Source organism: Linepithema humile, chromosome 7 (genome assembly GCF_040581485.1).
Source record: "Linepithema humile isolate Giens D197 chromosome 7, Lhum_UNIL_v1.0, whole genome shotgun sequence".
Taxonomy (NCBI): domain Eukaryota; kingdom Metazoa; phylum Arthropoda; class Insecta; order Hymenoptera; family Formicidae; genus Linepithema; species Linepithema humile.
In genome coordinates, this window is record NC_090134.1 from 19164144 (window position 1) to 19178195 (window position 14052).

General features: G+C 41.0%; 3 protein-coding genes across 5 annotated transcripts in view; 1 reads left to right on the forward strand and 2 right to left on the reverse strand.

Moving 5' to 3' along the window:
* The window catches only part of LOC105670036 (zwei Ig domain protein zig-8), a 265129-nt gene that overhangs the window by 163566 nt on the left and 87511 nt on the right, over nucleotides 1–14052 (forward strand). For 2 of the 3 annotated variants that reach the window (XM_067358628.1, XM_067358629.1), the window contains exon 6: nucleotides 5312–5728. In XM_067358628.1, coding sequence (XP_067214729.1) covers nucleotides 5512–5728 — 217 coding nt within the window. In that variant the 5' untranslated portion in view covers nucleotides 5312–5511. Of the gene's footprint in view, nucleotides 1–5311; nucleotides 5729–14052 lie in introns of those variants that run through there. The other variant, XM_012363332.2, reaches the window with a different exon arrangement.
* The window catches only part of LOC105670037 (zwei Ig domain protein zig-8-like), a 235366-nt gene that overhangs the window by 98683 nt on the left and 122631 nt on the right, over nucleotides 1–14052 (reverse strand). The gene's annotated exons all lie outside the window — the stretch shown is intronic.
* LOC105669954 (uncharacterized) lies at nucleotides 2671–5315 on the reverse strand. The gene is made up of 3 exons (XM_067358641.1): nucleotides 4553–5315; nucleotides 3852–4133; nucleotides 2671–3276 (listed from the first exon to the last, which is right to left on the reverse strand). Exons 1-3 carry the CDS (start codon nucleotides 5190–5192, stop codon nucleotides 2834–2836), a joined length of 1365 nt encoding a protein of 454 aa, XP_067214742.1. The 5' UTR covers nucleotides 5193–5315; the 3' UTR covers nucleotides 2671–2833.

Genomic DNA, 14052 nt, shown 5'->3' on the forward strand with positions numbered 1-14052 from the left:
CGCGGCTGGGCGTCATAAAAACCGGTCAATAACGGTAATATGTGTAATGATACTGTGCGTGCGGAGCGCAAACGGTCTCTCGCGTTAATTACTTTTTCTGATGAGGTGAGCAGACCGCCCGATATTATCTCCGCTACAATTCCATTATCCATCATATTGTTAATATGCATGATATAAAAAGGATCAATGTTTTATGTCTCTACGTATAATATTTTTCTCGTCTATTTCCAAGTCACAGAGTTATAATTATTTCGTTTTTATATTTTTTTAAATTACAAAGCATTGGCACACGTATATTGATACATTTCATTGCGACATGCATATGTAGAAAGCAAATGCAACGAATACTTGGATAATTTTTGAAAGTCTGATTCAGAATTGCGGTTAAATTAGAAATTACGCTTGTAAAATGTAAAATATGACCAAGGAGAGTGCACAACCATGTCATGCACGCGCGAAGATAGAACCGGTTTAGCGTGACGTTGCGTAACGAGAATCGAGATCGTACGAAAGTATTCGTGATATCACGATCGTCGGATCGGTTGCCAGTTATGTAAACTCGCGGCAGTCTGTTTTCACCTAATCCTTTGCCGACGCATTTTATCTGGCGAGACAGGAAAGAATGTGACTGGTAGCGCGAACGTGCCATAGTTTAACCATCTATACGCATCTGCACTGCGTCATAATCTTTCGCTTATACAATCCGCATACGTAAAGGCAATCGCTTCTTAACGGACACAGTCATCGATCTTTCCAATAAATCGAAATAAACGATTACCGGACGATCATACCTTACCGAATGACATTATACGTCGGAAATAAGGAAAACCGTGCTTTATGCATTTATGTATTACACGGCAGCGGGAGTTCCTTTGGCGAAGGAGACGTGACGGTCCTGCGATTTGAACGCGTCGATGAATAAAACAGCATCGCCGCTCTCTCGCCGGGCTTCGCCCGATCTATCTATCTATATGTTTTTGTTTTTTTTTTTTCATCATCCGACTTGGATGCGTTCCACGCACATGTGTCGCACATGCACAGATTTCTCCGCGTCGACGATATTTTTTTCATGTCACAGAATTTCGCAATAGCGGAAACGATCAAGCAGCACGTAACGCATGTCACTCACTTCGTTTCAGATGCGCGTATCGCAAAAATTGGATTGTACGTGTCGCGTACACGTACACACGCGCGGGGATAGGCCATGCAAAACACGCCGGCTCCAGGGATATGTTGCTTAACTGTTCTATTAACGCCACGTAAATTAATTCATCTGCCTGTCTAATAAACTAATGGATTTATTTTTATTGCAATTGACAATGATGGAATATTTTTGTAAAAATACGGTGGAAAATAAAACCTCGTAATATTAATATGTGCGCGAAAGCGGACATCGGTTTTTATTATTTGATTTTGAAAGAGAATTTTAAGCATTCGTATGTCACATCCAAACAAATATTCAGTAATTTGGAAAAACATGAATTCCCGATTATTATTTATTAATAATTTTTTATTATTATTTATTCTTTAGTGCTGTCTGTAAGGCTACGGTTACAATTTAAAAAAAGACTTTAATAAAGTTAGAAGTCGGTCAGAAGTGTTAATGCAAAGGGTAATTGCTGTTCCGCGAGTTTTAACATCTTTAAGAATTCTCGCCGGATGTTTTCCCCGAGTTTTCAGTCTCGGCTGGGCTCATTCTTCGCTTACACTAAGCACGGGATGCGGCACACTCGAGCGCATTGTTTTTCCCTTAGCCGAGCAAATAACCGTTAAGAGGAGCCGTTTGTGATAGCGTACGAAATACACGGAATCGCGCTATTACGCGGGCAAGATTAAAATTTGAATTGTTACGAGTACAAATTTCTACGTTGCGGCGCATCCTAAGTAGCCGGATATTTCTAAACGCTAATATCGCATTTATACTGCTGATGCAGATTATCGTGCATGTTGTTATTAAACGACCGTTCTCGTAGCGCGCCCATGTTAATCCGGTAATAGAAACTACAATAAGGTTGTCGACGAGCTATTCGCAATTTATGCACTAATTTCATTAAATAAGACAACGATCGTAATATCGTTGTAGATTGTTTCCATCAATTGAAATGTATTATCATACGAATCATCGCGATATTGCAGCATCACATTAATTTCCAACTTCTTAATTAGCACAAAAATAATATTCTGCATATAATAACGCAAGACTCAACGGTTAAATATAACTATCTCGTGCAGCGCATACATGGTAGTAATTAATTAATCTTTCAGCGGCATGGTAGCGTGCTTTTCAGAGATTATCGACGAAACGAGATAGAAATTTGCTGCAATTACTACACATATGTAGTCCAGATTTATATTTTATGTAATATGTTGCTTGTACGTTTATTACGTTTCTTATCACATATGTACATTTGATAGCACATATTTACAAGTTTATATTGCGTTTCAATAAATCATACAAAAAACATGCTTTTAATTTATAATGATCGATTATGTTTGTTATCGCATTGCGATTTCTTAGAATCTATACAATAAGCAATTTAGATGTGTTTAGAACATTACTTTACAGTATTTATCTATGTAAGAAAATTTTTTTTGTTAGAAAACAGACGTTTATTAATCTTGTACTAACATCAATGACGCATTTGCGTCTTTAAGTAAGCTTATTATTACAAATGGATATATAATTATTTATCACGCGCCGGAGTATTCAAGATTCTTTCAAGCGCATTGTTTTTATGACGATATTAGAACGAGGAATATATAATGCAATCGATTAAAGTTGATAGATCAAACTAAAAAGAGGATAAAATTCTGTAGCATTATACGACACTTTTCATATGTACATTAATACGATTAACATGAATGGAAAGTTAATCCTACGGTCATACATAAAGCTATTTCCGGCAGATCTGGTAATTGTTTGGACCACCTTGGCAAATAGACCTTTCATTTTCGCGGTCTTTGGTTCGTCCGCGTCCCCTTTCAGCGCTCTGTCTATCTCCGGACTGTGAATACACCGTTTCATTTCCGGATTGTAGACGTATCCGAGCCGACAGATGCAGGCGTAATGACCGGGCAGGTTTAGGCAACTCTCGCCAGCGTCCAACGTGCAATTGTGCATGCTGCGGATGCACTCGTTCACGTCGACGCATAGCCCAAACCTGGAGGACCACTCGTATCCAGGCTGATGGCATTCGCAGCTCACATTCATCCGATTCGCCTTTAACGCCTGGAAGTCGCGATTTTCGTTCCGGTTCAGTGTGCACTTTCGATGCGCTGCAAACGTGACGTGACGGTTGGTCTGAGAGGGAAAAGATTTCAAGGGTCGGCTAATTGCGCGCGTGGCGCACAGAATGCAAACGAGCGTACAAAGCTCGACTGTGGTTAAACGGATACTAGTTTGTTATGTCTGTTGCGGACAAAACAAAAATCTCGTCTGCGTAAAGCGACCACGCGACTTTAGAGCATAGTTGACAGCAGCACAGTTTTGAATTATCCATTTAAATATTAATTGTGTAGAATAATACGATAAAATCTAGCGAATCGATAAAAAATTATCGAATGTTGTAAGCGTTCGCTTGATTCTTCGCGTCAATTATTATTAATTTTTTTTATGAGAATCGAGTGTACACAAACGGTGTTTAAAAAATACATGGTGAGAATATATCGTCGCCTGGTATCGCTAGTGCCAGGAGTGGCACGCCCACCGCGCGGCAGCAGCATTTTTATCGATGTAATAAAGCGACACGACCACCGCGCGTTATGTGAAATTAACCCGGCCGCCGTGCTAGAAAATATAAATAAGGCCGGCTCTTGCGCGGCACACAGGTAGCAGGCGCAAATCTACGCACCTGGTTGATTCTCAGCGTAGCATGGATTGCGTTGCGACTGAAAACAGTCTTTCATGTACCAGATGTGCTTCATGGGGCAACAATGGTCCGGGCAGAAACTGTACAGGGCGCAAGCGTACGGTTTCGTGTCGTCCGCTCGTGGATCCTTGTTATGAACGCCATATTCATCTAGACAGTTGGCGTGATTGTCGCAGGGTTCGCCGAAGGTGGCTAAATCTGCGATGCCCAGCATCGTGTACCAGCACATATAGTAACTCACGGTGGTGCGCCATTGAAAGCGTTCTGAAAATACATGATATCTATCCGACACGATCTTCTGCGGCTAAAATAATACCGATCTATCAATTTGCCGATTTGTGTTGGAATTAAACATTTACTTTCCCGCTACTGGACTTTTATTCTTTGTTAATCGCTTTCAAATTAAAGCCACTTTAATTTTTCACGAAAGCTCGACTGCGCGCCGAATTAATATGAAAATGTTCAAGATATATCCCACTAGTCTTTACATTTCGTAACGTTGAAAACCGAATTACATACGTGAACAGCTGACCTAAATTTATTTAATTGAGTAACGCAGTGAAATCTCTTTACCGTGTAGTTTGATTACTTAATTGGAAGAGGATTTCGCCACCGGCAGGTATAAATTGCACTTAATGTCTCAGTGTGATTAGGGCTGCCGATTAACGAATTGATGCACTTGCCGATTGGACCTTGAAAGGGAACCATCGTGAGATTGTCGTGCCTTTGGGCCATCTGGCAGTCCCTTTGAGCGGCCAGGATTTGCTCACTATTATTCGCCGGACTCCACTTTTGCTCCCTCATGACCGTGACGGTGTCGTCCTCGCGCCTGAGCGCCGTGAGCTTAATGATCCCTTCGAGATACTTCAGGCACTCGACAAAGCTCGCGTCGCAGTGCTTGCGCACCTCCCAGTGCAGAGATCTCAGACCGGGGCTCGGGAACTCCTCGTACAGCCTGTTCGTGGCCTCCTCGGCGCTCTTGTGGTACCGACGATCGTAATCGTGGAACTTGTGCGCGCGAATGAAATACGCGACGTCGCGAATTATCCGGTTCCTGTCCAGACTGGAGTCCGGTACGTCCGTCAATTCCGGGTCCACGTCGGGCACGTCACTCACACGTATGTTAGGATCCATAACCTGCTCGGTCAGGGGCACCTTCGGCATCTCTGCTTCGTCCGTCTCCTCCGTCGTGCCGGAATCAGTAACGATGTATTCGACGGTAGATCCGATCGTCGGCGGCGATGGTGTAGTGATAGCCGTCGTAAAACGGAATACGATGGAAAATGTATAGATCAGATGCAGCGCGTGTTTGTCGAACTCCATGTTGAATGTTTTTTTGCGAAAAGCTTTTGTTTTTTATCTACAAGACGAATATTTACGCAAAATTTTAATTGCTATCATTTTCATGCCCTAGTGACACAGTATTTTTTTTTTTTTTTTAGGTGCAGTTATCCTCGCCGACGTTTCTTCTACATTACAAAGTCTCTAAGGAAAAGAAAGAACATCGCATCGTGCAAATTTGAAACAGGCATATTTTTTTGTGAATAAATTTATCTCGGAGAAGCCGAGATTTTTCTCTCTGGTCGCGTTACATGAAATATCAAGAGAAGGGCGAGAGAAGCGCGATGTATCCTATTACTTGATGCGCAGATGCGCGTTCAAATTACTCGAATCGCAAGAAAGGCGCCGCTGCGTATTCGTCTCCTTGCTCATAACACTGGCGAAATTGGAAGAAGAGAGGAAGCGCGAAGGAAAGAAGAACGAAAAAAGTTATATTAAGCTGTATCCATTGTGCTCGGTCACATTATTCATCTACCTTACCGTCCACCAGTTTACATGCACACGTCTCGCCAGTGTAGGTAAGTACCCTGTTATATCTCATTCAGCCGCGGCTTTATTCGGCCGGGTGACTCCGCGTTGAGGACGACCTCGCCCGTCAGTGTCTTAGCGCGGACTTACGGAAACTTCGTCGAGGCTCGTATAGCGACGCGTAATAAGAGGCATCTTCGCGAAACGAGGTGAATCAACTCGGCCGGTTCTCTCGAGAGCGACTACTTTAACCCTTTAAGAGTACTATCGACTTTACTTCGTAAAGTATATTCATGGCATACGAAGGACGCTGATAGAAATTATTTAAATGAGGCTTAACTCGTTTAAGTTTAATTTATATAATTAAATTTTATATAGCATAATTTGATACATCGTATTAAATTGTACAGTCCTGAAAACAAATGGTTTTGAATCAACTTTTATTATTTCAATATAAATAAAAATCAACATTTTTGCAATATCATCAATTTAATTTAATTTGGAGAGCGAAATGGTAAATCTACTTTCAATTGCAAGTGAATTTGAGTGCACCATAAAAACAGAATGTCAGTGCCGCATCAGTTAACTTTATCTCACAATGAAGCCCGCCGCTCGTAAAGCGTAAACTCGTATAAGCGTGTACGCGTATCAGCGTAAACCTCCGCGAATGGTAGAGGTACCGCGGGTGGATATTTTTCGTTAAATTTCGGACCAGGTCCAGCGATTCTAAGAGCTTTTCGCTTGCGCGGAAGAAAGACGCGCCGCGCGGCATAGCGACCTCTAACTTCTACGCTCATCGCGTATTCTAGTCAGCACTTTCGAAAGACAGAGTAACGTCCAATCCGACGGCGAAACTGGGTCAACATTTGCTCGGTGATCTGAGAAAACGGCGAAATACGCGCCCGGCCCCGAAGCAAGAAGCGTTTGCCCCCACAGAATTTCATTCGACGCAAGAGCGATTCGAAAGTTTTACCCCCTTCCACCCGTCGATCCCGTCGAGTGCCCCATCGCGCCGAGAGGCTGCCGTTTATCTTGGATAATGGCGAACAAAAAGGTTCGGAAGCTCCACGATGGTGCTTATTAATTCCTTGGCGGAGCTGACTGCGGAACTAGTTTGCGAATCACGATTGGCTTCATACTCCGGATCGCGATCCGTTTGCGCCTCGATTATTACCACGGTGTGTAAATTAGAAGAAAAACTTTCCGATTTCGCAAAAACGTCTGTTCCTTTACTTAAAATGATAATTGTGAATTTTATGATGCCGTGGTCATCTCGTGCGGCAAAAGCGCACACTTTAGCCAGATAGATTTCAACGTTTAATTTTCAAATTTTAAATCATAATGAAGGCTGTCGTGGCCACGCGTTTTTATTAACGCATAATATCAGAAATGTGAAAAAATGCGTTTGAAAAAAATGCTTACATAAAATGTCATACTGGAAATTTCATACTGACGCGTGCATTTTGGAGAGAATAAGCGAGAATGCAAGTAGCGGAGTAGAGAAAAATACAAGTGGATCATATTTGCGTGGCGGTTTGGGGAAATGATAAAATCCGTGGTGTATATAGTTGGGCGCAACAATAGTGAGTGCCATTGGCCGATATGGCACGCGACCAATAACGTACCGAAACTCTTGCAATTTCATCAGTACTGAAACGATAAACCATAATGGAGCGATGTGATTTCATCCAGCCGAACGAAAGCCGCTGTGTGCAAGTTAAAATTGAAAACGCAATTTGAAAAGGCGAATTTAATTGGAATCGGATGCTTTTAGAAGCTTAAAGAAACGCTGCAATGTACTTCTTGAAAAAAATTCTCTCTTTCTTTATCTGCCCACAATTTCACGAATAACGACAAGAACTGATTGAAAAACGCAATATTTTTAGGACAAAATATCTCACTAACACAGATATCATCAGAAAGTATACTGAAATACCGATTGATAAATTGAATTGATCACTTTTCGACGCAGTCAGACATAAATTTCTCTTGGATACGGAAATTAATTAATGCTAAAAACCGAAGAAATATCGCAAATCATCGAGTAGTCGAACTTCTGTAACTTTTTTTTCGCTTAAATAATATTAGAACTTTGTTCGATTGAAAGATCGCGCGCAAGGCGATGCGGGAGAAACGTAACTCAAAACAAGCGCGAGTCAACATTTGCTCGGCGGTGCTACGGAAGTAGAAAAATACACGTTGCCGTTAGCGATTCCGACTCGGCGCGATATCGATTCGGCTGGCAAGACCACTTGGGAAACTGTGCTGTACCATTGATCCATTTCGATCCGCGAAACGATAAACTATAATGGAGGAGCTCGTTTGTCGCGCACACGTGCGAGATTACGTATCCGCCCTTTGCCGGAATATTCCAAAGGCTTTCGTACATCTCTACGAATAGAGACTCGTTTTTTATACCGGCGGAAACTCTTGACTCCGTAGCGCAAATCTTTTTTTATCGTTTTATATCTGTTAAAATAAATTTATGAATATATTAAAAGGGCGTTGGTAACAAGCATGGAATAGTCGTAAATTAAATTGAAAATGTACGGAACATAATATTATTATTTAATTTTCAATTTTTGCGGCAGTTTTTGTTTAAATTAAAAGAAAGATGAAACGTAAAATATAGTGAAAAATAGAAATTAATTGTTGACGCTAAATGTTAAAAATTCTAAAAATTTTTATCTTGTATGTTGAAAATTTAATCAGACCTTGTTTTTTCGCTTTACAATTGTTACAACTAATCTCGAAACGTCGTTGCGAAATGTTGCGAAAAAAATACTTAAAGTCAATTTTAGATTTAGTCAAATAATTGGAGAGAGTGATTTATTCTAAAAAAAGGCAAATTTAGTGATCCTCTTTAATTCTCAATCAAAAAAGATTGTTTAAAATTCTTACTTAATAAATGTTTACTTTCATGTTCAGTGAAGAACTTATAGTCCACCCATTTTGCAATGAAAACTAGTAAAATCTGCGGTGAAAAACAAAATTAAAAAAAAAGTAATATTCTTTTCTTACAAACTAATGTACTCCAATTGCTTGTTTATTAATGATTTACTAGGTGCGCAACTAAGTTTCCGGGTTTCACACATGAATGGCGCTAACGATACATGTAGTCGATATACATGTCTAAAGTTGTGTTTTTATATTAACTTGGACATCTGTCAACAATAACCAGTCATAATACCAACACATATTGCAACGCAAAAATATTTTTTCTAACAATAAAGATGTCGAGTTTTGTGCCAAATAAACAGCATTTGCGGGAAGCTTTGCTTTTCTGCTTCAACTTGAAAGAAAATGCAGCTGAAGCACGCCGTTTGGCTTGAGAAAGCCTACGGCGAACATGCACAATCGAAAACTACTTGTGAAGATTGGTTTAAACGCTTTAGAAATGGCGATTTCGACACTGAGGACAAGGAGCGCTCCGGAAGACCAAAAACATTTGAGGACGCCGATCTGCAAGCGTTATTGGATGAAAATGATACGCAAACACAAGACAACAACAACTGATAAATTTGAACCATGCATTGCTCGAAAAACGGCCAGAATGGGACACGAGACACGAACGAGTGATATTGCAGCACGACAACGTTCCGTGCCATCGCACTTCCATCGTCCAGGACACCATCAAAACGCTGAAATGGGATCTGCTACCGCACCCGCTGTATTCACCAGACCTGGCCCCTTCCAATTATCACTTGTTCCGGTCGATGGCACATGGCTTAGCTGGGCTACACTTGGCCAATTTCGAAGAAGTGCAAAACTGATTGGATAAATGGTTTCGATGCAAAGACGCGTCGTTTTATCGTCGCGGTATTCATGTATTGCCAGAGAGATGGCAAAAATGTGTAGCTAGCGAGGGACGATACTTTGAATAAACCGTTTTTTGTATTTCTCTTGAAATTTTCCATTTTGCATTGATAAAAAAAAACCCGGAAACTTAATTGCGCACCTAGTAACACCACCACGTTTCTTGATTTTAATGAGACTTTTATGTAACTTCGCTCTTCGTAACTTTTTCAGGCTTCTCTTGCGCAAGTATGTTGGAAAATTTTAAAACAGCTTTCGTGTGAACCTTGTATAAACTTAGAAACACAAAGTTAAGAGGAATTTTCATTAAGGCAATGAGATATTCATTGCTATGCACACTATATTACGTAACATAACTACGAGATATGTTTTACCCTGAAGATATACAAAACTTATCAAAAGAACTAGTACATTTTTTCATTTTGCAACAATGCTCAAATATTTAATTAATTTAAAAAAATTACATAATTAATGTATTTTTTGTGGTCTATTGTTTTTTAAAGCAATTGGAAAGGATACGAATAAACACAATTACTATGTTGGGTACGTTCAAATTTCAAATATTCGAATAATTGGACGAGGAAATAAATGGTAGTTCTAATGTAAATAAACAAGTAATTCGAAATAAAATTGCATTGAAAAATTTGTAATTTGTTAAAGTGCGGAAAAAAATATACTTTAAATAAAAAAAGTTTTTAAATTTAAAAATATGCTTCATTTAATGGAAAAATATTACATAGTTTTTATTTACATGCAATTTTTATCTCTAGATTATTTTATCAAAATCCTGCAATATTTTTATTGTTTATATGGCGAAAATGATCGACATTTTGTATCGTTAAAACAGTAAAGTTCTTCTGAATTAAAATTTCTGTATTTCTTATCTAAGAGAAAGTTGCGACTTTCAAGATAGTGTGTGTACGCAATTATGTTGAAGATGCCGCGGCTGTAGAGCCGTATATAACGTGCTCTCGGCACTGCCGCGTTTCTCGAGGATATCGGATGACGTTCATCCATGCTCTATCTCGCCTCTCTCTTACTCGCTCATTCACTCAGTTGCTTACTCACTCAGAAACACCACCTCCAGACACACATACATAGACGCACACATACTCTCTCTCTCTCTCTCTCTCTCTCTCTCTCTCTCTCTCTCTCTCTCTCTCTCTCTCTCTCTCTCTCTCTCTCTCTCTCTCTCTCTCTCTCTCTCTTAGCGGTTACGTGACAGCACGTCGCAGCTTCCGGTAAGATCAAGTTACAACACCGGATACATTGATTAACAGTACAATCATTTTGCGATAAACGCGATACCTATCTCGCTTACTGCCACTTGTAATTTCTTCTCATAGCTACCCACGCGGAAGTTTGTAGACTTTACCTTATGTTAGACTGTGGAGGAGGAAGCCGCGAGCTTCCTAAACTTCCTTAGATAATACAACGTTAATTAACTTCTCGTTTACCTACCCGACCGCTTAATGAAGCTGAACGTTCCTTATCGTTATCGTATATCTTCAATGCTTGCCACTCACTGTTTGCTCGATGTCCTGTAGCAACGAATCAGGTATCCTCTTCAGAATTTTTTTCATATAGCTACAGTCTTTCTCAACTAAAACGCTTCCGTAATATAATAGATAGAGGATCGCTTGAGAAGTTTCCAGTATTAATAATTACTGCGATGATGATGACGGAGTAACGGAACTATTGAATTACGCGAAGAAGATTACTAAAAGGTAATGATATCAGATTTCAGCGTTATGCAAGAGGACACTCGACAAATTTCATAAAAGCCGAGCTGGCGCTGGCGCTGGCCGCTGGCGCACGCACGCGGACGTTTCGACGGCACTTCTCGCTCAAAAAAATCCGTGAGAGAAAATGGTGCGATTACGTGAAACCCGGCTTATCGACTGCGCTCGCCTACCTTTCGTGCTCGAAAGTGGCTGGAATTAAGTACCGAGGGGGACGCTAGCTTAAACGAGATCCTTTTCTCAAAGCGCGCGGCTGTCGTCCTTCCGACTCTCGGAGAAAAAGGAACTTGGAAACGCGGTCAAGAGACAGAGGGATAAGGGCGAAAGTAAAAAAAAAAGTAGGTTCCGCGTAAAGTTTAATTGCTTTCGAATATCGATGAGTATTGTGAGGCGTCGTCTAATTTGGAAGTCAATCGCAAAACGCATTCCTATTGCGCGCGATCTTATTTATTCTCTTCTCCGAGTGAGGGAAACTCGCGATAGTCGGGCATTAGCGTGATCGAATATCCGCAGACTACCGCCCAGGCGCATCGCCGCGATTGAACGGTAGGGTAGAACTAGAACGAGGCCGAACGACGACGACGAAGACGACGACGACGACGACGGCGACGACGACGACGACGACGACGACGATCGAAGCCATTATCGGGAAAAGTTATCGCTCGTCGAACAATCCTCGGGCCATGCATTCGCGTCGCACTTATCGTTTTACGAACAGGACCTCGGCGTTATGTACCAGCATCACGCTCAGGTCTTTTTAAGGTAGCTTAACGATGTCGCTGAACTGACGATGGCTCAGCGATAATCAGTGTAATCGTGCTGTCCCCGAAAAATATTTTAAATCATTTCGCGCGATAATATAAACGTCACCTGGCGAATTAAAGTCTCCCGATTTTTTATTTAGATAAAATGTCAAGTATAGAAAATTATCAGTGATTAAATGATAACGCCAAGTGTACATTGAACTTTGAGTAATAAAAAAATTACGTGAAATTCTCAACAAAATTCCGAGCGAAATACTTTCATCGTAGACTCAGTTTAATTAACGAATCTTCCGTACATTATCGGCCGCAAAAAGAGAAACGCGCTGGGGATAATGAACTGAATAAAAAAACTAGAAGATGCGTTTGCGCACGATATTACAGCGCAAAGGCTATAAATATTAAAGCTATCAACGTAATCCACGAGCGGTTTGCGGACGACCCGGACGACACAAAGTATTTATTATCGCTGCGACGATCCTTTTACCAGTCGGTTATCATTAACGCGCACTTTTTATATAATTATTTTCAGCGACGCATGAAAACCTCTCTAGGTATTCACGCTTATATGCTATAATTCCTTCTTTGTCACAAAGCGTGATATTATTTAACAAAATATAATACTAAAATAAAGTATTTTCGCTTGCGCATTAATGAACGACGCTGCAATCTCAAAGAACGTCGGGGGGAGGCATCAAAATGCGGCTGTCGACTCGCCTTTCGTAGTTTCGAGCGCCATATCGCTCGACACTAATCGCATCAACTCAATAAATTAATGCACGCGACAAAGGCGAGACGGGTCTTTCGATGAAAATCACGTCGCGAATATTCGACATATCGCGCGTTCGCTCATAGTTCGCGCGTGATTTCGCAAGTATGGGTGCACCGCGCGTGGAATTCTTTATACTCGCACGGACGTGCATGACTTCTATGGGATGTCGCGTCGTCGTGCTATTTTGCCGGATATTAATGGAAGTCGGCTTGATAAATGAGCCGGTCGTGGGAGACACGCGAAAAGATGGAGAAGAGACTTCACGGACTCTCTTCGTTTCACGAATGGCGCCTGCGGGCTTTAAAAAGAAAAGCCAGACCACGGTACGTATGTACGGCCTACGAACACTTCCGTCCGACGATAGATGATATTTTCAACACACATCTAATATTAAATGCAACTGTCCGAAGACGCCTTGGAAATAATTTGAAATTTTAACGCGTGGCATCACTGATTCAATAATAAGTTATTATGAAAAATGCGGTAGAGTCGCACAATATTATTAAATAAAACGTTCTGTTACTATTCCACATGTTTTGTATATATTTTCCATAACAATTTCGCGACACAATAGAAAACATGTTCTGATGCACCTCTACGCTCTACTATTCTCCAATTTTCGACACGGTAATTTCGCACGGGGCTAGAGTTTTAAAAGCGCATTTCGCAACGTCCGGCAATAGCAATGCGCTAAAAAAAGATCACAGGTTTACGTGTTTGACATTGCGATTACGTAACGAAGTTTTCGCATGAGTGCGCACATTGTACGAGGAGCTCTTAATGCCGGGCACGTTGTGAGCTGCGCGCGCAAAAAGGATTAAGCTCGACTGCTGCAAGGCTTTATTAACCCCGCTCATGTGAAACGCTCACCTGTAAGTGGAATGGACGCGTATGCGACAAGCCGGTTTGCAATACCGACCACGTGTGCTCATTGGCCCTAGCCGCAATTACAACCTGCCAATCAGCCAGACAAATGTATTCGCCGACCTAACTGCGTTTGGAGACCTTGCCGCGATCATGAGTATTGCTGTACCTTAGCTGACACCGTGACATTCGCTTAACTAACGATGTATATCTTCTCAATCTCGAGAGAGAACATCGCTCTATCTTTTATAATTGACGAAAATGTCGCTGTTTACGGACGCGCATTGGACTTTTTGTATAACTATCCGTTAATTAGACTACCTTAATAACCTATTTTGTATAATCACAGCGCAGTTTATATAATTCGAGTTTGAGCAAAATTGTCGTACAACTTAATTCGGATTTAGATAGACGCTGAA